The sequence below is a fragment of the Mesocricetus auratus genome, unplaced genomic scaffold (genome assembly GCF_017639785.1).
Source record: "Mesocricetus auratus isolate SY011 unplaced genomic scaffold, BCM_Maur_2.0 Super-Scaffold_100004, whole genome shotgun sequence".
Lineage (NCBI taxonomy): Eukaryota > Metazoa > Chordata > Mammalia > Rodentia > Cricetidae > Mesocricetus > Mesocricetus auratus.
This window is the reverse complement of record NW_024429189.1, coordinates 6,635,431-6,658,620: the sequence shown is the minus strand read 5'-3', so window position 1 is coordinate 6,658,620 and position 23,190 is coordinate 6,635,431. Positions and strand designations below refer to the sequence as shown.

Below are 23,190 nucleotides of genomic sequence, written 5' to 3'. Positions count from 1 at the left end.
TCTCTATTTAGTTCTGTACCCCACTTTTTAATTGGATCCTTTGGTGTTTTGGAGACTTGCTTCTTGAGTTCTTTGTAAATTTTTGAGATCAGCCCTGTCAGATGTGGGATTACAGAGAGGGAGGACTGATGACCAAAGGGGTTAAGACTGTGCTGGTTTAACCCCCAGAAACAGCTGACCTGACAAGGGTTAGCTCTTGAATCCCAGACTAATGTCTGGGAATCCAGCATGGGACTGATCACAGACCTCCTGAATGTGGGTGTCAGTGAGGAAGCCTAGGCAATATATTGAGCCTTGGATAGTAGATCAGTATTCATCCCGGGTATACAGATGGACTTTGGGCTCCCATCCAACAATAAGAGAGGTACTCTTACCTTGGAGTCTTGGGGGAGGGTCTAGGCCCTGCCCTGGATGAAATGACAGACTATGGACACCCCCATGGAGGGCCTCACCCTCCCTGGGGAAATGAGGGGATATTGGGGGGGTTGGTGGGAGGGCACGGGAGGAGGGGAGGGAAAGGGAGAGGGACCTGGAATTGACTTGTGAAGCAGCCTTGTTTCTAATTTAAATTTAAAAATAAAAAAGATGTGAGACTTCATTAGTTCACATGAAACAAGCCATGTGAGCCAATGACTGATCAGTTGGGCCTTGAGAACGTCCCTACAGGATGGATGTGACAGCTATTGCTGGTTAACTCAACTACCAAACCCAACTGAACACACCCGTGAGGGATTTTCAGAATTGAATTATTTGAGGTGGGAAGACCCAGCCTCATTCCAGAGCTTTTGATGTGGGATAATTCTCCTTATTTCTGGGTCACACATTATGGTGGAAGCCTACATAAAGGACATGGAAGGAGGGAGTGCTTGCCCTTGCCAGCAACGTAATTTCTTCACTGATATTAGAGTTTTCTTTTCAGGACTCTGGCATGTACTGAAGACTAGTTGAGACATCCAGCCACATGGACTGAACTACTAGATCATTGGATTTTCCATCAGGAAACAGCAGTTGATAGAAGAGTTGGTCCTGTTTGTGTCTATATAGATTCATTCTAGAGATTCTCTAGAGAACCCTGACTTAAATATAGTTCATGCTCTTCGGGAACTGCTTTTGCTGAGCCCAAAATCTTCCCCAACACCCACAAAGCATTTAGGGAGCCAATGAAAGGCCCTTTACAGACAGGCTGAGCCAGAATGATGCTGAAATGCTTTATTAGGAGTCAATTAGTGTTGGGGATGGGTGGAGCTGAAATAGGAGGTAAATCCAGGAGCGAAGGTGGGAGAAGTGGTCCAGGGGAGGAGAGGTCCAAGGATGTCCCAGAGCTGTGAACTGGGCTGGTGTTAGGGCAGAACCAGCAAGTGCATCCATGATTGGCTGCTGTGCCAAAGAGAACACAGGTGAGTGGCAGGGGCTTGCCAGAGGTCTTCATACGTGTGTGTGGTCATTGTTCCACAGCCACAGCCGTGAGAGTGATCCTATCTCATACCTATGACCTGTGAAGTGTCTCTGGGCAGGGGAGGTAGGGAGATATGACTGTGTATAGAGCAGAGTCTAGGGATTATTCCAGGAATCACCTCTCCAGTACTCCATTTCTGCTCAAGTGGATGAGACAAGGGTCAAAGCACATGGACCCTCCACCGCCACAACCCAGGACTCTAGACTTTTCCATGGTGCTCCCAGAAGGCCACTTACCCTAGTTACTCTCAGGGATGCATTTATCTGTAGAAACCAAGAAAAGACCAGGGGTGAGGAGGAGTTCAGGATGAGGATCCAGCAAACCTACATCTCAGACCTCTCCACAGCCAAGACGTGAAACCGGGCTCTGGAGCCCTAATGAGGGGCAGTGGGGATTGTGGGAAGCCAACAGTGCATGAGTAACAGAGTGACGCACAGGGTACCCAGAGGCACACAGGGCCGTGCAGAGATGGATGGACAGTGCAGACGAGGAAGAACGGTGCCAGCGAGCTCTCAGGAAGACTTAGAGGAGAGACGGGATGGGGCGGGGAGAGGGCATGCGCAGTCCCATTCTCACCACTCTGCTCAGGCACGAGGATGTTTTCCTGTCGTAATCCCTTGAACTGGGTGAATTTCTTGAATTCTTGCATGGCCTCTGGGTTTTCCTCAGGGTCTCTCCCTGTGGGGAGAGGGCCAGGTGAGCAGGCAGCAGTGATGCCGAGCTCCGCAGGGGCCCAGTGACGAAGGCCAAGAACACTGACCAGCACTGTGGCTGTCAGCTGAGAGCAGTCAGGGTGAGAGGGAAGAGGACGATGGGTAAACAGCTCTGGGATGAGGACCCCAGGCACCTAGTGATACTGGGGACCCTGTGTGATCATTAAGAGACTTTCAGGGTCACTTCCCAGACCAGTAAAAGCCCTGGATCTCAGAGTGGGGAAGTTTGAAATTGGCCCCTATAAGCTCATAGGGAGCGGCACCATTAGGAGGAGAGGTTTTGCCAGATAGGTGTGGTCTTGCTGGAGGAAAAGTGTCTCATGGGGCGGGCTTTGTGGTCTCATATATGTTCAAAGCACGCCCACTGTGGCAAACGACTTCCTGTTGCCTGCAAGTCAAGATGAAGGACTTGCAGCTGCTTCTCCAGCACAATGTCCTTCCCGCAGCCACATCCCACCATGACGACAATGGACTGAACCTCTGAACTGTAAGCCACCAGTCAAATGTCTTCCTTTATAACAGTTGCTTGGTCATGGCGTCGCTTTACAACAAAGGAAACCCTAACTAAGACACAGATGCACAGGGCTGTCCCCTGACCATGGAAGACACTACATACACATCAAGGCCCTTATTATTAAGTTAGCCACCTTCATATTGACTAACTAGAAATGGCATTTGCCGGCTCCAGAGCTGGGAATCCCTCCTGAGGCTCAGGCCTCCAAGGTCACATGAACCAGGTCTTCTCCCAGCTCACCCACTTTGGATGTCACATCCGGCCTGGGTAGCACCCCGAGGCTCCCCAGTTCCCTTCTAACTGCGCTGCTTATGGCTATAAGAAGCAGAGATCTTGGTCAGGGCATGGCCAGGACTGCGGCTCCTCACCCACGAGTTTCCCCTTGCGATGTGACTTCCCATGGTGCCGGCTTTCACAGTACAAGATGTAGTGATTCTTCACAGTCAGCTCCTGAACATAGACGACCTTCTTGCCCTTGACTGTACATGAACAGAAAATCGTCTCTTAGCATTTCAACTCTTGAAAAACCTTTGGAGGTTTGTCAAAAGGATTGCTCTCTGACAATTGTGGTCATCCAGGAGACCCAGCCAGTCCAGCTCTTGTCTTTCTGTGATCTCCACCATCAGACAGAAGCCATCTCCCAGGACATTGCCAGGTCCCCCTGAGTGTCCAGGTGAGGGCTGAGGTTGGCCCCAGGCCTGAGCACTTCCTGTCCTGCACTTAGCAGGGGGGGAGGGCGAGGGGGGGCAGAACACATCAGCCAGAGCCTGGGATGGACTAACCTGTGACCTCCACGTGTAGCTCATGGAATGTGAGTGGGCGAGCATACTGGGAGCTGAACAAGGCAGGGCCCCTCTATGCAGGGACTCACCCCTGCACGTCCCTGGCCCACAGGGCACTCACCCCTGCACGTCCCTGGCCCACAGGGCACTCACAGGTAGTGTATTTGCCGGGCTCATCCGTTTTGTGCATCACAATTTTCTTCCTGTGACACTGGTTCTTCTTCCTGTGAGCAGGAAGCCATGCTCAGCTCACCAGGTGAATCAGTCCTGACCAGGTGACCCCAGAATTTCACATCAGCCCTGCCCAAGGCTTAGAGTACCGCCTGGCATCGTGTTGCCCTCAGGGCAGGGGCATTCCAATACCCACACCAAAATGAGAATGGAGAAAACAGAAAGACAACCACCGAGACCTGGTGGGGACACTCACCAGAATGTTATCTCCACCTCCAAGTCCCCTCCTTCCAGAGCTGTAATCACCATGGGGAACACTTTCATGGGGCCCTTCCACTCTGTGCGGTTATTGTCACATACCATGGCCTTTATGTACCAGCGTCCAGAAAGCTGCAGAACACAGAGCCTGAACACACACCATCCTGACTCTTATTCTCCCAAGACTCCAATATCTGATCCTGCGGCCAGGGCTGCAGCTCTGAAGAGGGCTGACACCCCACATCCCCACACATGTCCACTGTAGAGAGAACCCAATATTTGGGCTCTGTCTGCCTTGTAAGTACACACTCTTAGAGGCCAGGAATTCAGCACTGGGCAAGGCCTCTGTCCAGAAGATTCCACCCAATGGAGCCTTCTGGGACCGGTGTCTCATCAACAAAGACCCATGCCTAAAACCCACTGCCCTGTTCCACCCATGGAGAGCCTCTCTCGTCTGGTAAATAGTGGAGATCCTAATCTGACCATCTCGTGCTATGGTGCAAGGATGGACTTCAGTCTTCAAGACACCACTTGAAGAACTCTGCCATCACCGACCAGAGTTGAGCTTTCCTATCTCTACCTATTGTCCCCCCTTCCTCACCTCCTCCTGATAATCGGATGAAACTTCATGGGCCCTCAGTACAGCCACCAGCCCCAGAAGCAAGACGCTTAGGAGAAGGTTCTTCATTTTTCTGTTGCTAGGCTCTGACACAAGTCAGGTCACCTAGAGAAAGTCTTCTTTGGCTCCTCAGAGAGTGCACTTTATATCCCCAATGGCCAGGGATGTGTGCCCATTTGGCACTGGCCACGTACCTCCTGTCCTTCTACCATGGCCAAATCCGCATCCATCATGGAGGTGGAAGGTTGTTGTTGTTGTTGGGATCTGATGAATATCAACTCAATGTCACCTACACAATGCCCTGCAATGTCTGTGCCACCAAGGGTTGTGCTCCCAAATGACCCTGCAGAAGGTGAGTGACTCAGGTGCAGGGAGGTTACACTTTGAGCAGGGAGGGAGGGTCAGGTTTCTCTCCACACCCTGGCCCTCCATCTGCCATGGCTGCCCTGAGATACATCCCCTGAGACCTGGCCTCTGACCTCCCGCTGCTGAGAGCAGGGCTGGGCTTCACCCCCAGAGACTGTCTGCTGGTTCCCAGATGGCTGGGCCCTGCCTGGAGGGAGCCCACTTCATTGTCCTATCCCTGCGTGGGTACCCCACCTGGACCTTCCTGTGAGTGGGGACACAAACCCCTGACTCTAGTCAGCTTAAACATCATCAGGGTAGACCCCGTGCCACACTAGGCTCACCATGACCCTGCCCCACGTCATTCTGCACCGGGGCCAGCTGTGCTCTCTACAGACCACTTCTTACTCTCAGATGTCTGGTTCTTTTTCACTAACTGACCAGTGCCCATCTCCTCAACCAGTTAGGGTTCAGTTTCCAAACTTCACAATTTTAAGTTGGCTGCGTGAACATTTCCAGCCACACAGATCCTGAAGTGATCTGTGAAGGGGGTTTGACCTCTGTGTCCTCAGGGGATTTGTCTCCAACAAGGGGACTTGGTCTTCTGCTGCTCTTGTCATTGAGGACATTTTCAGAGTCAGGGCTGCCCTGGTACTACTGAGGTCCACGTGTGTTCATTTCTTGCCATCTTGTGCCCTGGGTGAAGAACCAGCGTCCATCGCAGCCTGTCCTGAATCCACCCCTGTGCTCCTGCTGAACTTGGTTCCTCTGGATTCCACAGCTTCCTTCTCATTAGCTCTGAGCACCCGCAGGCTCTCCACATGGCCAGATCTCATTCTCATTCTCTCATTCCCTTTGGGTAAAGAAACTCACACAGCACCAGACATGTTCAGATTTCATTATGGTTGCTCTCTCTCTCTCTCTCTCTCTCTCTCTCTCTCTCTCTCTCTCTCTCTCTCTCTCTCTCTCTCTCTCTCTCTCTCTCTCTCTCTCTCTCTCTCTCTCTCTGTCTCTCTCTGTCTGTCTGTCTGGACATCAGTTCAGCTACCTCATCAGCAGGAATTTTGGTTTATACTCCTGACCCTGCATCTCCTGGGTTCGGCCACCCTCCCTGACACCCAACTGATATAGTCCCTAAAGAAAAGTTCTAGGCCCACTATAACAACTTTGTGCTTTCTGGACCAAGATTAGGCAGCTCCAAAGGTCTATACATAGTATTAATGAACTTCCTCTGATGGTTTCTGGGGTTGTGTGAAGGCAGCAGCATGAACCTGTCATTGTCCCCCACCATGGAAGTTGCTGCTGAGCTGGAAGCAGCCACCAGCTGGGTGAGAGTGGGTGGGTCCCTGTGTTCTTAGAGACCACAGGTCAGGGAGCAGGCTAGCATTTCCCTACCATTGGAGAGTCCTCGCTTGCCTGACATGCTTTCTTCTTCTTTCATGTAGGAATCATTTATCTGATTGCCTTTCCACATAGGTACATGTGTTTCCATCCTTGAGACAGCAGGGGAGCAACACATGCATGACTGGCAGAGCCCAGGTCAGCAGCGGTGCTCTGAGTATGACTGGCAGAGCCCGGGTCAGCAGCGGTGCTCTGAGTACGACTGGCAGAGCCCGGGTCAGCAGCGGTGCTCTGAGTACGACTGGCAGAGCCCGGGTCAGCAGCGGTGCTCTGAGTACCAGTGAAACCTCCAGATGCTGCCACTGTCTGCCTCACTTGCTTACGTCCCAGTGTCTGAATTCTCCCACTGTTGGCAGGTAGTAGTCTCGTTAACGTGGCAACAGACACTAACGGGAACAGGTGTGATGCATGAACATTTTCCCGGGGAGACATTAGCAAATATCTCTCCCGTCAAATGTGTACCAGTGACAAACCAAACTATGACTCTGCCAATTTCTATCTTGGAAAAGAGATGAGCTTATTGGCCTTATTTACAGAGCAGGTGCGATTCTTCTTCTTCTTTTTTATCTATGAATGTTTATTTTTTAATTTTTATTAATTTTCATTTTTAAATTTAAATTAGAAACAAGGTTGCTTCACATGTCAATCCCAGGTCCCTCTCCATTTCCCTCCCCTCCTCCCATGCCCTCCCACCAACCCCCCCAATACCTCCTCATTTCCCCAGGGAGGATGAGGCCCTCCATGGGGGGGTGTCCATAGTCTGTCATTTTATCCAGGGCAGGGCTTAGACCCTTCCCCAAAAGTCCAGGCTGAGAGAGCATCCCTCATTGTGGAATGGGCACCCAAAATTCATTTGTATGCCAGGAATAAATACTGATCTACTACCCAGTTCCTAGTAGATTGCCTAGGCCTCCTCACTGACACCCACATTCAGGAGGTTTTGATCAGTCCCATGCTGGATTCCCAGCCATCAGTCTGGGATTCAAGAGCTAACTCTTCTCAGGTCAGCTGTTTCTGGGGGGTAAACCAGCCCAGTCTTAATCCCTTTGGTCATCAGTCCTCCCTCTCTGTCACTGGGTTCCTTGAGTTCAGCTCAGTGCTTAGCCATGGGAGTCTGCTTCTTCTTCCATCAGCCATTGAATGAAGGTTCTGTTTCCCAGACTCTGGCCATGGGATTGTAGGCTGGCACTCCCCAGATCTATGTCTAAAATCCATATATGAGAGATTACATACCATGTTTGTCTTTTTGTGACTGGGTTACCTCATTCAGGATGGTTTCTTCTAGTACCATCCATTTGCCTGCAAATTTCAGGATTCCATTGTTTTTTTCTATTGTCTAGTACTCCATTGTGTAAATGTACCACATTTTCTCTATCCCCTCTTCAGTTGAGGGAGAGCATATGTGAACTTAAAGCATTCCTACATTCCATCCTTTCTTCAAATAAACCTTTCAAGTCTGTATACTCTATCACCTCCTGAGATCAGGACACCACGTGATATTAGGTCAGAATTACCTGTAAGGGGATGGGAGGTACAGGAGAGAATGACTGGAATCCCAGGTCAGGATCTAATAACTCTCCCAACACCTCCTTCTATGAGTAAACATTAACAGTCAACAGGCCAGATGTTGAGAGTCTCTTGCAAGAAGCTAAGGTTTCTCTGATGAAGATAATAGCTGCTATGCTAGGTGGATGTAATATGTATGGCACATAGTACTCAACTCTAGGTAGGACAGCACATGGGGCAGCCCATTGTGGACAGATTCTGGTTATACTCTACTGAGGGCAGATGCTCCCAGGACACAGCAGTACACATGCAGGGCCATCACTGGGAGATGGTAAAGCAAGACAGAAGAGCTTCCCATCCCCAATGCCGCATGGCCTGAAGTATTCCCCTCGGGTGCTCCATTGCTTTCTGGTGGCAGTTTCTGTGGGGCTGCTGCTCTGGTCACCTGCCTCTCCTCGCTTGCCTCAGACTCTCAGTGACGTCCAAGCTTCATGGTGCTGCTCATTCTAGATCCTCACTGGAGAGCCAGTGTCTGGGCTTCACATGGTGTTTACATGTAAGGAGATGGCTCCCACCACAGCAGCAAGGCAGGAGGCTATAGCTGAGGCTCCTCTAGAAAGCATGAGACAGGAGAACATCAACAAAGAAGACAAAGCAGCCACTTGTCCCCATGACTGTCTGGTAAATCTTTTCAGAGACTGTGTCTGGGACATCCTGAAAGCCCAGTTGTGAACTCATTTTGAAGGATGAGTCAGTGCCCCTGGTAGGCTGTGGCTGACAGTGCTGACAGCCAACTCACACAGTCCCCTGAAGCTGTGATAGACACTTCCTGACACGCTGACACATCTGGCCAAGTGCCTGCACCTCCCTTTTATGTTTCTCAGACCCACACACAGCCTTGAAGAGCAGGTGTGAGGTTGATAGCCACACTGCCATGGATGGTCTGAAGGCTCCCCCACAGGTGAGGGTGTTGAAGGATTAGTCTCAGCTGGAGGCCCTGTTTTGGGAGGCTCTGCTAACCAAGGCCAGGCTGGTAGAAATTAGTCATTGAGAGCAATTCCTTCAACTGAATCTCATCCAGGCTGCTTGTCTCTGCTTCCTTGACACCATGAGATGGGCAGCTGTTCCACCTAATCTCTGCCATGATGCACCGACTCACCACAGGCCTTCAGCTATGAGACCAAAGAGTCACGGGCAGGAACTCTGAAACCAAGGAGCCAAAATAACTCCTTTCTCCTTTCTAGTTGTCCTCTCCTGTGTTCAAGGAGGTGACGAGATAATGGGTCTGGCCCTCCCTCCTCCCCTGAGATAACATGAAATGACACAGTCCCAGTTGCTCACAATGCTACCTCTCTCATTGAAATACCATTTATCAAATGCAGCTTAGTTTCTGACAAAGGAACAAAAACATTCTCCAGAGACAAGATCACCCTCCAGACCCATGGCACCAGATCAACTGCCAACAACAGACAGATCAGCAGACCTTGACGAGGACCTGGGCGTTCCTCACAGAGTCAGCTCTGACAGGATTGCAGTCCTCAGCTTCCTGCTGATCTCAAAGCAACGAGATGAAAACAAAGAAATGATTGTCATGACCTGGGTGGCAAGGCAGTTCTGGGATCTGCCAGCAAGGAATAATCCTGTAATGGGAAATTAGTGGGTTGACTTCCGCACAGAGAGTCCAGTTATGTAGGACACAGTCAGCTGAACAGAAAAACAATCTCAGCATTGAAAAAGCATTTCAAATTACAGGAACAACACTGGTGTCAGTGAGGAAACCTCAATCCTTAACATCGGGAAAGCAAACCACCCGGTGAACTTGAACCAAGTACTTGGACAGACATGGAGGAGGAAAATGTGTGGGTGGCAGCCAAGCTCACAGCACATGGGAATGTCCCAGGTACCAGGGAGATGCAGAAGCCACATGCCCAAGACAACAGCCATGCACTGTTAGATAGCAGCAACTCATGCGCCCTGCTGGGGGAACACGTCAGGGTGTACATGTATTTTGGAAAACAGTTTTCAAGTCCTTACGTTGACATACATACTTTGCATATGGTCTAGCAATTTCTCTCAGGTATACTTGGAAATATGCACACATAGGCTCAGACTGAAGCTTATAGGTAAGTTTACTTTATAGTGACTTAGAAGGAGAAATGACGGGCAAACTGTGGTGTGCACACACAGTGAAGTACTAGCCTGCACTGAAAAGAACCAGTGTGCTGGCAGAGACGGCATGCGAATTACTCTCAAGGGCATCACACTGAATTAAACCTCCCAGTCCAGAGAGGTCACACGCAGTGGGGTTTTATCTGTAATATTCCAGAGATCTTTGGATCCAGATGCTATGGGACAGGGATGAGGGGACCGTGAGGGGGAAAGCAGGAGGGGGATTTGGGAGTGGAATGGGAACTTGTGGTGGGAGTGAGGTTATCCCCAGAATGCAAGGTTGGTTTGACAGTGAAGAGTCGATCTATGCGATTCACCTATGAGCAGAACCAGCCCAACTGTTGGGTGGCAGAGATGATGTCAGCCCTGTGGATTTTTCAGTCCAGCACAGGAAACTTTGTGCGGTGCAGCTGTCAGGGCTGACGTGGAGACTTGAGGCTGTGAAGACTGCAGCAGAAAAGAAGACAGACTCGAAATCTACATTCTCACGTTCCATGTCACGCTACCTTTAAAACATTACATGCAAGATGTGAGAAGAAAGTGGAGCAAATATACAGCTGATAATGAAAGAGGAATGGAGTATTGACACCACTGAACAGTATTGAACTGTAGCCAAGCTGACCAAGGACAAGGAAATTACAAATAGTGGCATCAGTAATTAAAAAGGAAGGTATCGTTCCATTACTAGCATGGCATTACATGCTAACAGAATGAGACAAGGTTGTGATCAGCCTTATGAAACTAATCTGACAACCTACAGCAGATGCGTAGACTCCTTAGAAGAACCAGTGTTGACACAGGGAGGAGAGCAGTGTCTCCATGGCCCTGTATAATAGAGTATAGCCAGGCATCATGGCTACTGCCTGTAGTGCCTGCACTTGGGAGGCTGAGGCAGGACTGTCACCACAAGTTCAAGGCCAGCCTGAGCTGTATGGTGAGACCCTGTCTTAACAAAACAAAACACGTTTATTGAAAAGCTTCACAGCAAGTAAGTTCTCTAGTAAACTCAACTAGGGAAGAGATTATACTAAGGCTTTCATAGTTGAAAAGTAATGCCTTGTTTTACTCTTCAATGAGGTCTGAATAACCCGAAAAGAAATCCTGCGAACTCATTAGTGGCATTAACAATCTTCAAGATCATTTTCACTGTGATTTAGACACAAAATACTCCATAAAATCTGAGCACAACTAAAGTCTCAGTATGTCACGTGCAGAAAATGTTGAAGTGGACTGGAAAGTGGACTCAGTGGTCAAGAGCCTGTACTGCTTCTCCTGAGGACCTGAGTTCAATTCCTACCTCCCACAACCGCAGGTAACTCTAGATCCAAGGGATTTGATGCTCTCCTCTGGTCTCTGAGGACCTCCACACATGCACATACTTCCACACAGATGCACACATAATTGCAAATAACATAAATCTTTCTTGAAAAAAAGAAACATACTTACCTGGCAGGAGAGATACCATGATCTCAAAGCTGGTTTTCCCTGGGTGAGACTTATCCACTGCAGTACAGATGTGCTGAATCCTGAGATTTCCCCAAATGTGGGAAATTCAACTGCATAATTTGTGGTAGTGGGGGACTGCGTTGGAGCTCTCTCAAAAAAGAAAAGAAAGAAAGAAAACATTGAGCTGGGAGGCAGTGGCTCACGCCTGTAAGCCTAGTACTCGGGAGGCAGAGTCAAGTGGATCTCTGAGTTTGAAGCCAGCCTGGTCTACAGAGTGAGTTCCAGGACACCCAGGGCTACACAGAGAAATCCTAGTTAGAAAAAATAAAAAATAAAGAAGGGCATCACTTATTTTTAGCAGGATAATGGTGGTGCATGCCTTTAACCCCAGCATTCAGGGAGGCAGAGGCAGACAGATGTCTGTGAGTTCGTGGTCAGCCTGCTCTACAGATTGAGTTCTAGGACAACCAGAGCTACACAGAGAAACCCTGTCTTAAAAAAAAACAGAAAGAAAGAAAGAAAGCATTGTAGGTAGATGTGTTTATAACTGCAATGCAAGGTTAGTATGACACTGAAAATATTAAACTACCCATATCACCAATATCACAGAGTCACTGTGGGACTTCTCCACAAATGTTGGGCTTTTCAGCCATAATTATTATTCATACACAATGCCAACTTATTTTATATTCTAAAAGTACAATGGCAGACTATAACACAACTCATAGCTATGAGGAAGATGGCTGTGTGTGTCAGCAGGAGGCTGAGATGACGTCTCTGTGTGGCTTCTGTGTCCACTGCATTGCAGATGGTCTTTTCACAGCAAGAGGAAACCAGTCCCATGGGCAAACTACAGCCATCATTTAGAAGATTCAATTCAGGAAACCTTCATCCCAGAGGGGCCTGCAGAGAGCTGAGATCATAGGATCCTGAGAACCCTGGCAGCAGACTACTGCATCCTACTAGAACAAGGGGATGCTGAGATCATCTCCAGGCCACAGACTGGCAGGCTATGTTTGTGTGAATCACACCCTTTCGCTTTCTTAGTTCTGTAGTCCCAATCTCTGTGTCTGACTTCTGGGTATCCAAGAGTCCTCCTTGAGATTGGTATTGCTTAGGTTGTCCCTGGGTCTGGTGATGTTACCAGTCACCTGGCTGGAGGTTCTTTCGCTTATAGATAGAAGTTAGATCTTGGGCAACTTTTACACTTCTCAGCTGCAGATAGCGATGCGTGGAAGGGGCAGATGGCTGGGACCAGAGCAAGTGGCACTGTCCAGTTCTATAGCTCTCATGCTGCCTTGGCTGCTGGGACCCTTATCCATGTGTAGGTCCAGAAAGGTGGGACTCCCCATCTATTGACAGTGGTGAACGTTACAGACCCGGGTACCTGAGACCCTTGGCCTTTAAAGCCTGGCTATTCTCAGAATTCTTCTTGCACCCAGTGTCTTCAGTTTCTTTTCTCTAAGTTCTCTCCTGTCCCATCTATTTCCTTCGGCCATCTATCTTGGTTCTGCCCTGGCCATTACCAGAACCTGCCTGCCGTTTCTTGTTTAGATGACCACTGCCACAGTTACCACCTGAGGTGGCAGCAGCCCTGCTGTCTTTGGCTTGGCCCCTGCTGTCATCATGAATGTCCTGAGTGAGGCTGCCTTCTCCAGTTCCTGTCTTCCCTGCCTCTCCACTGTTGTGACTCTTCAGCCAGTGTCACTGTCAAAGCTGCTGGCCCCTCCTTTCTTCTCCAGCTCATCTACTAGTGAGGGGTAGCAAGGGTAGGCAGGAACGCACCACCTAAATAGTCTCCTTTTATTTATTTATTTGTGTGTGTGTGTGTCTCTGTGTGAGTGTATATATGTGTGCCTGTGAGTGTGTGTGTGTGCGTGTGTGTGTGTGAGTCTGTGTCTGGGTATGTGTGTCTGTCTGTGCATGTGTATTTGTGAGTGTGTTTCTTTCTTTGTATGAGTGTATATGTCTATCTGCCAAGTGTGTGTGTGTCTGAGTGTGTGTGTGTGTGTGTGTGTGTATGTCTTTGTGGGGGAAGCAGAGGACAGACTTGGGTGTCATTCCATAGGTTCCCTCCATCTTTTGTTTGAGACAAGCTCTGTCACTGGCCTGGGACTTTCTAAGTAGACTATGTTAGCTGATCAGTGCTCTCCAGGGCTGCCTCTCTCTTTGCCATTGTTGGGATTACAGGGATTACAGATACTTGTCACCTGGGACACTATGCCTTGTTCTTACTTGGGTGCTGAGAACTCACCTCAGGTCTTCGTCCTTTACCACACCAGACATCGCCCCACCTCTCTTCATGCCTGACTCATTCTGTATTATGTTCTAGTTAGCACACAGGGGTGTGTGCCTGTGCTGTGTGGAGGGGAGAGGACTTAAGTCAGCTCTTAAATCCCTTGTGCCTCCCATGGTCTCCAGATCTGACGCCAATGCCTTTACCCTCTGAGTCATCCTGCCAACCCCTCAAGAAGTCTTTTATTGGACTTAATGTTGAAACATAAGACAGCAGGCACAGCGTGAGTCTTCTTAGCTCACCAAGGGAGCTCAACAATCAGCCAGTATATCTAGAGAAAGGGTGTTGTACCCATCGTCGCAAACATCCATGCACATGAAGGCTTGTGTTTGTCCTAGGTAGGGTACTGTCCCTCTGTACCAGTCACCAGCAAAGCTGCTCTTCCTCTGGCTGGGGTGGAGATGGTTGGAGGGAAGTCTGGCATCGACTGCTTTCAAACAGGTATAGTTGGGACATCACCTTCAGGAACCAGAGTTGCGCTTTAGCAACAGGTAGCTGCAATAGTTAGGTGGTTTCCTCAAGACATCTGTGGTTGGCATAAGGGAAGTCGGACTGGCTTCTTGATTGAAAGTCCTTTGTTCAAGGTAGTCAGGAGAGAGTCTTAACAGCTGTCAATTAGGGAGTCAAATCACCACCCCTGACACTTTCACAGGAAAATTAACAGCAGAATGAATGCTTATATTAGTAATTTTCCATTAAAGTTAACAGTGATTCAAACAATATTTAGCAGTTTTTGACACCCGTCAAGCATCCTCTAATCCGTGTCAGTATCTCAGATGCCATCCCTGATACAGTTTAAAAGATCTGAGTCTGGAGTTGACTAAGACTCAGAGTGACCAGGTAGTTGTGTTGATCCATGCAAAAGACAGATCTACGATGGTCTATGGCAGGGGACACTCATGTCTACCCCAGTCAGTGTGGGGTCCACAGAACTGGTAAGGCTCTGAGATCCCCACCTACCCTGGCTTTTTCTTCTTGGGCCAGGAGCAGCCCACAAAGGCCACCATCTAAGAGAGGAATCTAGACCCACCAGGAATCTGCCATCAGCCCCACATCACTCTGAATCTTCTTTTTGTTCCAGAAGCTGCCATTCTGGTTCCTTTCAGGACTTTAAAGGATGGGCTTAGTAGGGAACAAAATTGTCTATACCTTTCCAGTTCTCCTGCCTTCACTGTGTGTGCAAGGGAGAGCATTAAGACATTGCCTATCTGTCTGTGACCTGCTGGGTCATAACCCAAGCCTCCATTACACTACCCTTACTGAGCAATGAGTACAAGTGCATCTTGGTTCCCTAGATGTCCTTGAGTATTAGAGCTCATGAGTATTAGACAGCCATGAAGGGCTTTCAGACCTTGTACTCTCAAGTTCTGGCAGTAGGCAGAGTACATGTCTGCCACCAGGAGAAGGTCAACACAGAAGGGATGCCAGAGACTTCCATTCAGAGGCTGGGACCTGCCTCTTGGTCCCTGGTCTGACAGGTGCTGGCCCTGTGCCTTCCTACCTGGAAGGGCAGGCAGGGGCTGCTCAGTTGAGCTTTCTACAGGATAATGACTAGGTCAAGCTATCCCCTTGTATTCTGTCCCCCCTGGTCAATGAGAGCACATGAAGAGCAAGCCCTGGGTCTAGGGGGCACAAAGACACCCCTGGGAGGGCACTGCATCCCTGCTGGGTCAGTCTGAGGTCCCAGGATAGACAGCCAAGCTAAGACCTCCATGGCTGCTCTTGAGGTCACACAGTGAATGCCACCTAAAGCTTGCTTGGTGTCTGAAGCTTTTGCTCATTTGTGCTGAAGACACAGATAGTAGGGACAGTCTTGGGCATGGGAATTGTACGACTAGAAGGGTCAGGACTAGGTGAGAGCAGCCAGAGGGAACCATTCTGGGTGCTGTGGTGACTCTGTCCTGGTCTCCTCTTCTCAGAGCTTCTACCAGTTCTGCTAATCTGCAAGGACAAGGAGACTGTCAAGAGAGGGCCAGGTGCTGAAGGGCTGACTGCCAGCCTTATAAGACAGTGTGGTTCAATGACACGTGACTGAACTCTTTTGGACAATGGGGTCTTGCTGTAGTGATTAAGAATTGCAAATGAAGTCATCAAGTATTAGGGTGGCCTAAATCCACAGACAAGAGTCCTTGTCACAGGCAGTCAGAGGGGCATTCGGGATGGAGAAAAGACCAGGTGAAGACAGGCAGAACGTGGGTAAGGAAACCTCAGGCAGAGGCATGGGGAGCTGTCAGCCAAGGAGTCTACCCAGAGTTTTGGGGGCAATGTGGCCCAGTCTTCACACTCAGCCTCCCTGGGGAGTTCTGTTCTGAGGGGAGCAGAAGTGAGGTGCTGGAGACCTGGTTGGAGGTTTAGTTACAGCAGCCCCAGGCCGCTCCTGCCAGTGGTCTGGGAAGAGATGGCCGGAAGGGGAGGGCATGGAGAGTGTATCTAGAAGGATACCTCAATAACCAGGCTGAGCCCTGAGTAAAAAAGATGGACCCTACAGGACACGCAGGGGCAAAGTTCCCCCCAGAACAGCAGATTCAGGGCTCATGGAGCTGAGTTGGTGCACACAGGGTGGGGTGGGTCTGAAATCTGCTGTCTCCCCATTCTGACCTCCCCAATAACTACTGGCTGGCCCTTGCAATCCTCTAGACTCAGATCAAAGGTGATTCTGAGGAGGATTGGGAAGAAACATATGACTCTTCTAATTCTGTCCACATGAACTTCAGACAGTGTGGAGGCTTGTCACGTGGCATTTCCTCCCAGGTCCTAATTCTCCCTCAGCTTCTTTGGACTCCAAACGGTGGCTGACACTTTGGAATGGCCCATGGCCTGTCGATCTCTTGAAGTCTTAACAATCTGTTATATAAGCACTGACATTCCCCTTGCCAGCTGGCTGTGGACATAACTCAGAAGGACCTGGTCCTTTGTGCCAAGTTCCCCAAGGACCCTGTGTGGGGCTGTATAAAGGGCGGTCAAGTGAGGGGCCGGGAGAGCCTTTCCAGCTCCAGTGACCTGTTGACTGTGAACGCAGACCCTGGAGATGAAGACTCTGTTCCTGACCATCAGCTTCTGCCTGGTTGCCACCCTGCAGGCCCAGGACTCCTCGCCCCTTGCTTTGAATAGCAGGCATGTGAGTCAGGGCAGGGCGCAGGGTGGCATCTCAGCTTTACTAATACAAGATGACTTGGGTTCTGGATCCAGGGGGTAGACCAGTTCAGAGTTAAGGAATCCCAGTGCATGTTCAGGACTCCCTGGGCTCAGGGCTGGAGACAGAAAACGTGCTGGAAGACAGCCCTAGGACCCTAGGAGGAAGCAGGTGTCCATCATGTGGGCTTTCTAGGTTTTGGTGGTGGATGGGTTAGTCAGGCATGACTGGTAGTTGGAAGGTATATATTCCGCAGGGAGGGTGGCAGGCATCAGGCAAAGAGGACATTTCATCTTTTAGTTTTCTGGAAAGTGGTTCATGAGGGCCTTGGTGATGAAAGAAGGGATCCCGATAGAGAAGGTCTCCCCCCTACTCGTGTTGGTGCTGGACAATGGCGATATGGAGTTTTCTATGGCACATGCGTGAGTGTCTGTGGCTCCCGTGGGTGGTGGTTGGTCTCTTACCTAGTCCATCATTTCTCAATGGGTAGTTTAAAAAAATCCCTCTGACTTGGAAAGACGAACTCCAGGGGCTGGATGAGGAGGGTGGATCCCAGTTAGCATGAGGGTCAGTTTTGTTTTTGTTTTTTTGAGGCAGGCTTTCTCTGTGTAGCCCTGGCTGTCCTGGAACTCACTTTGTAGACCAGGTTGGCCTCAAGCTCATCTGCCTGCCTCTGCCTCCCAAGTGCTGAGGTTAAAGGCATGCACCACCACCGCCCAGCTGAGGGTCGGGTTCAAGAGGGCCACTGCATATAGTTTCTGATTCCAGGATATACGGCCAGTGTTTTGAAGTGACCACCATCTTGGAGAAAACAGATGTGCCTGGCCATTACAGTGCCTGTGAGTGTCATCAGCCCAGGGATGGGTGACAATGGCAGCCCATGGGAGGGGGCGCTTCCTGGAAAGTCCCACCCCTAGGAGGCATCACAGATGAGTCCTCAGCACTCAGGCCAGGCCGGACACTTTGATGACTGGAGCCTCTATGACTGGAGGCTGGGGCGGCAGTCAGAAGAGAAACCCAGGCGACTGTTTGCAGGGTGGAGCCAACCTTGTTTTTTTCCCCTCCGCAGTTGAGGGCAAGAGCCACATGCACCTGCAGCTCTCTTCTGTGAAGGACTACTGGATGATCTACTGTTATGGGGAGGTGGAGGGCATGAGCTTCACAACGACCCAGCTCATGGGTGAGTTCCCAGTTCCCCAAGCTTACCACAGCCATGCCTAGCCCCACTGCTCCTCTTCTTCAGAGCAGTCGATCCCCTGGTAGCAGGCCCCACACATGAAAGGAGCAGCATTCCCTCTCATGGGCGGTGACAGCAGGGTGCAAGGCTGCCGGCTGACGGGACCCACCTCGCTGAATTTCGCTGTAGTGACTTATAGGCCCAGCAGGGCCCATCCAGGACAGAGGCAGCAGCTATACCCCTTGACCGCAGACAGAGGCTGCCAGTTCTGCTTTGTTGGGCTGCGGGGTTTCAGGTATGGTTTGTGTGAGGACATTGGTGTCCTGACAGGAACCTTCTCAGCTCAGTGCTTCTGGGACATGGAAACCTTTTAGGTCAAGCTCAAGATGCTACAGGCCCCGGCCAGAAGGCTTTTGGTTCCAGGGTCATTTGGTCACTCAGATGCCCCCCAAGCTCAGTGTCAACAGTCCACACCTCCTCTTCTGCCCTTGGTGAAGCCTATGGTGCCGGGCAGTGCTCCTGTCTGTGGCACCGAATCCTTGAAAACCTGTGGGGGACACCTCCCTCTGCTCACCCATCCCTTCCACAGGGAGGGACCTGAAGGAAAACCTGGAGGCCTTGGAAGAATTTAAGGAGTTCACACAGAAACAGGGACTTTCACCAGAGAGCCTGGTCATACCTGAGCAGATGGGTGAGAACACATGGGACCCATGCTTCCCTCTCTATCTCTACTCTGTCCCTCTTATGTCCCCTGTCCCCAGTGTGGACACTATGAGCCATAGATATGATGGTCTCTTGTCCAGGCCTCATTCTCATCTCTGGGTTTTCTTCTTTTATTTTTCATTTTTTACAGAAAAATGTGAAGCAAAGAGTCACTAAGGTAAGCGACCCTTGAAGGTGACGAGAGCCTTGGGATTCAGCGGGGCCTCGAGAACCACCCGGAAGCCCTCAGTTGCAGTAGGGATTACCCAGTTTCTGTGTCCCAACACGCCGGGCTTCTTTTGCTTTGCTCCTAGGTCATTAGAGGCTTCCTCTTTGTCCTCACCCCGTCAGTGGGATGTGCTGGTGGTGGGACGTGTGGTGCCACCCACCCAGCCAATGCCTTGTCCGTCTTAATCTCTTTCTAAGTCTAGGATGCTCACGCCCCCTCCCCCGTGTCCATGCGCCTACTCTGCGTGGCATGAAGACACTTTGATAATGGAGCAGGAAGTCCTAGACCTTGCCTAAGGAAGGGTGGAGTCACGATGTCTACATCCTTTAGGGCCCCCACCTGTCAGTCACACCCTCACCTGGTAACCACTACACTCACAGAGCTTTTCTGAGGGAAGTCGGAAGGAAGAAATTCCTGATTCAGCACAGGCTAGCCCTGTATCTCTGAGGGCCTGTGATGCTGCCCCAAAGCACCCTCCATCCCTTCCCCCACATAACCCCTTACTGGCTCTAGCCTCCTCACCTCATAGACTCTCTCTCTTCTTTCTAGAGCATGGGGAATGAAAGCTCCGAAGCAGCCCTGGGCAGTCCCGCCAGAACCTCTGCAGGACATGGGAAGAGTGTCCTGCTAGGCCATCTGACTTCTCTCATCCCTATTCTTCCCCCTCCCCCTCAATAAAGAGCTTCAGCAGTCCCTGGTGACTCTGCCTCTGTGTGTGGCCCCCCTGGGTGGATGTATTTGTCCCCCTTGGTTGTCTGTCCAAAGGAAGATGGGTGAGAAATGGGTAGGAGACAAGGAAGCACCCAGCCTTGTTTGGTGTAGGCATGGAAGCTCAAGACTGTCCCAGGGTCCCCTGGGTCCTTTTGTAGGCGCATCACCCCAAAGCCCAGGTTTTGGACAGTGAATGTGATGAGTAAGAGACCCATGACAATGACAGGGTGTGGCTCCAAGTCAAAGGTGAGGACCACCTGGGGTATGAAGTAGGAATGACACCAGGGCACAGCCCCAAGCCCAGCAGGACAGACAGTAAGACATTGAGAATTTGTTTCAGTGGGTAGGGACAGTGTTGTGGCTTCACTCTGCAGGCTTGACAAACAGGAGCTGCTGTGGAGAAGGGCCCAGCTCCAGGAGTGGCTGTGTTAGACCATTCTGAGCTCACCAGCTCTAGTCTTAGATCACTGCACTGAGCATTATGAAGGGCCAGCTAAGGCCCACATCTCTCTCTCTCTCTCTCTCTCTCTCTCTCTCTCTCTCTCTCTCTCTCTCTCTCTCTCTCTCTCTCTCTCTCTCTCTCTCCTCTCTCTCCTCTCTCTTCTCTCTCTCCTCTCTTTACCCTCTCTCCCCTCTCTCCCCATTCTTCCTTGCTCTCTCCTCTCTCCCTCTGTCCCCCAATCTCTCTTCTCCCTCTCTTCCTCCCTCTCTCGCCTCTCTCTCTTCTCTTTCTCCTCTCTCCCCCCTCTCTGTCCTCTCCCTCCCCCTCTCTTGGGGTATGTGAACCCAGGCATTTTTCTGTAATCTATGTACCCTCCTGCTCAAACCTCCCCCGTCCCAGGTACATTGTCACTGATAGGGATGACCAGCATCCAAGGCCTCTACACAACACACAGGCCTCTAATGCAAACTGCTAGGCTTCCTACAGTTATGCAGCTTCCCTGAGAGGGCTGTGCTCAGTGTTCCCCATTGGCCGGGTGTCCCCCACTGCAGTGCTGGACAATCAGCCTATTGTTTTGAGACAGCAGCTTTATGGCAATTTCCGGAAAACTGACATCACAGATGGGCTGTGTACTCAGACACATGTGCACACACAGAGGCACACATAGACGCGTAGACATACACACATGGGAACACAGACATATATGCATACAGATGCATGTGAGCATACTGATGCATAGATGCATAGATGTGAACTCACAGGCACACAGACACACATGCATGCTCACATGACCACACGTGTGGATAGATGCGGAATGCTGCCTGGTAATCAAGGTGAGGATCTAGGAAGGGCCTGAACGTGGAGGGTCTGTGAGGATGGGCTGTCAGGAGCTCTGTTTCTCGTGGGAACAAGACCTGGGTGTGACATGGGCGGGAGCACAGCAGCTCTCGGCTCCGGATCCTGAGGCAGCTCTTCCCACCGACAGCAGTCTCCCTCTGACGAGAATTCCACAGGTTATCCCTGTCTGATCATGAGGTCCAAGCAAAACGGTGTGGTCAGGTCTCCAGTGCAGATGGCGAGAGCCTCTGCGTGGGCGAGGGAGGGATGGATGCTGCCCCAAGGCCTCCCTCATGAGTCAAACAGACTCAGAAGGCCAGAGGGCAGAGCGGCCGTGGAGACATGAGTGAGCTCGGTGCTGAGGCTGCGTCTCTATGCAGCACATGTAAGGAGGGCCAGCGGGACAGAGAGCAACACATGACCAGGCCACCCAAGAGGTGAGAATCCAAAGTGGGCTGTGCTGGGGTCAGACCCTGGTTTAAACTCAGTGCTTCTGACCAGAGCCGGGAGGCAGAGGGCAGCCCAGCTCCTCTCTTGTGGTTTACAGACTTCTGCCTGGTAGATGAGGAGGTCCACGTGGTGCCCAGCCAGTCACCCCCATGACACAGTGTGACACCTTTGTGCCCCCCAGTGTGTGGGAGTCTTAGGGAGACACGGTGCAGATTTCCATCAACACTGACTGGGGTCCCCCAAAACCACATTCATGGTAACTTTACGAAGAGTTACATAATCTTTCTAAAATCCTCAGAGATCAAAGCCATTGTTTGGAAGGAGCTATGCTTTTTTAAGCTCCTCTACAAACAGTAATGGGTAGAAACACCAGACTTTCAGTGTCATTAGGGAAAATGCTCTTTGGACCACAGAGTCATAATCATCTCCATCCCACGTTTCTCAGTGGATGGGTGGGTGGAGGTGTTTCCTTAGCTGTGATCGTCTGGCTGCTTGGGTACTTACGGTCAGTTTTGTCACACCTCTACTCAACTCCATCCTCTGCCCTTCCTTTCCGGGTTTCTTTCTTCCTTTCCCCTGTCTGGAGTACTAATCACAATCATTTCTTCCATAGATTTCACTGACTGGGAGCCACCCCTTTCTTCAGTACGAATACTCCCCTCCCCTGCAGCTTTGTGAGAAGCTACGCAGGGAAGCCACAGTTCCAAACACACACTCTGAGAGTGCCCTTGCCCTATGCCCTGCCCCCCGAGTCCCCGATGCAAGGGACTTGGATATTCCCCTCGGCCCTTTGCAGAGGTAGGCGCCGTCCCCTGAGGCAGATTCTGGGCATGTTCACTTAGCAAACCCAACCAACAGAGGGCAGTGACAATGAGGGTGAGAGATGTGTCACCACTTTGCACCTGAGGGTGAGAGATGTGTCACCACTTTGCACCTGAGGCTGAGGTGCAGGCACTGGGAAAACACGGGAGCCTTCTTGCTTCTTCTTACCTTATAAACCCAGCCATGTAAGGAAGGAGGCCTAGGGCTCTAAAGGGAGCCAGACATGGAATCAGCCAACAGGTACCAGAATCCAGGTCACTTGGTTCTGAGCTAGGATGTACCCCATGGCCTCCTCCAGCTGACTCAGCAGCAGGCACCTGCAGTGGGCTCTAAAGTGACAAGAAACAGGGTGGGGAACAGGATGTGTGGCCACCAATACCTCCAGTGAGAGATTCTGTCTCCAGGATCTCTGATAGCAAAAGACTCACAGATAACGTCTTTGTAGGGTGCCTGTGGGTATCTTGAAAGAGGACGGGCTGCCACAAGGTATTGTGACCTGAATAGCAGCTAGATTCCAACACTACAGCCTCTAAGTTAGTCCCTGTGTCCTCAGATTGCCATTTGGCAGAGAGAGGCTGAGTTCTCTTATATGAAAAACTGATTCAGGCTTCACAATAGCCCGTAGGCAATCTTGCATTTCTCTGTATGGTTCACAGCCAAGAAAACCATGGGAGATGACTCAACAACAGGACGTAGGCCAGACCCAGAATGCCATGGGCAGGAACACGTACACCTTTCCAAGGGAACCTTTCCAAGGCCTAAAACATTGTTCAAGGGCACCCGGCAAGTGATCCCTGTGAGCCCCAGGAACTAAGCCAGATGTCTCTCAGACTGTCTTGGCCATCACTAAGCCTGAAGTCCCGGGGACTACTAAGTCACCCACTAAAGCACAGTGAATGACAACATAAGAAGCCAGCCGCAACAGGTGTCGCCAGAGCTCTGTAGCTGCCTGTCTACCATACCTGCCTTAGGACAAGTGTCCAATCCTAGAACAGTCAGACACAGGAAGCT

General features: G+C 50.6%; 2 protein-coding genes and 1 non-coding gene across 3 annotated transcripts; 2 read left to right on the top strand and 1 right to left on the bottom strand.

The window, feature by feature from the left end:
- Positions 1-1,219: 1,219 nt before the first annotated feature.
- On the bottom strand, positions 1,220-4,786 carry LOC101843357 (odorant-binding protein 2a-like). Its single transcript, XM_013123261.2, has 6 exons — positions 4,496-4,786; positions 3,893-4,026; positions 3,619-3,689; positions 3,052-3,162; positions 2,033-2,134; positions 1,220-1,245 (listed from the first exon to the last, which is right to left on the bottom strand). Exons 1-6 carry the CDS (start codon positions 4,580-4,582, stop codon positions 1,220-1,222), a joined length of 531 nt encoding a protein of 176 aa, XP_012978715.1. The 5' UTR covers positions 4,583-4,786.
- A 6,586-nt stretch (positions 4,787-11,372) lies between these two features.
- Positions 11,373-11,536, top strand: LOC121140612. The gene has a single exon (XR_005877536.1). It is a non-coding gene; the product is annotated as a U1 spliceosomal RNA (small nuclear RNA).
- A 5,100-nt stretch (positions 11,537-16,636) lies between these two features.
- On the top strand, positions 16,637-19,610 carry LOC101843093 (vomeronasal secretory protein 1-like). The gene is made up of 7 exons (XM_005083763.4): positions 16,637-16,794; positions 17,110-17,231; positions 17,578-17,648; positions 17,879-17,989; positions 18,576-18,677; positions 18,840-18,866; positions 19,467-19,610. Exons 1-6 carry the CDS (start codon positions 16,705-16,707, stop codon positions 18,863-18,865), a joined length of 522 nt encoding a protein of 173 aa, XP_005083820.1. The 5' UTR covers positions 16,637-16,704; the 3' UTR covers position 18,866; positions 19,467-19,610.
- The last annotated feature ends 3,580 nt before the right edge of the window (positions 19,611-23,190 follow it).

Bases quoted from the DNA above. Each gene is read 5' to 3' on its own strand.
- LOC101843357 (XM_013123261.2), bottom strand. From the start codon at position 4,582: ATGAAGAACCTTCTCCTAAGCGTCTTGCTTCTGGGGCTGGTGGCTGTA. The intron at 2,135-3,051 runs GTGAGGAGCCGC...CTCTCCCCACAG, and splicing joins TCGCAAGGGGAAACTCGTGG to GGAGAGACCCTGAGGAAAAC. The intron at 1,246-2,032 runs GTGAGAATGGGA...CTCCTATTTCAG, and splicing joins CCTCGTGCCTGAGCAGAGTG to CTCCACCCATCCCCAACACT.
- LOC101843093 (XM_005083763.4), top strand. From the start codon at position 16,705: ATGAAGACTCTGTTCCTGACCATCAGCTTCTGCCTGGTTGCCACCCTG. The intron at 17,232-17,577 runs GTGAGTGTCTGT...TTCTGATTCCAG, and splicing joins GAGTTTTCTATGGCACATGC to GATATACGGCCAGTGTTTTG. The intron at 18,678-18,839 runs GTGAGAACACAT...CATTTTTTACAG, and splicing joins GGTCATACCTGAGCAGATGG to AAAAATGTGAAGCAAAGAGT.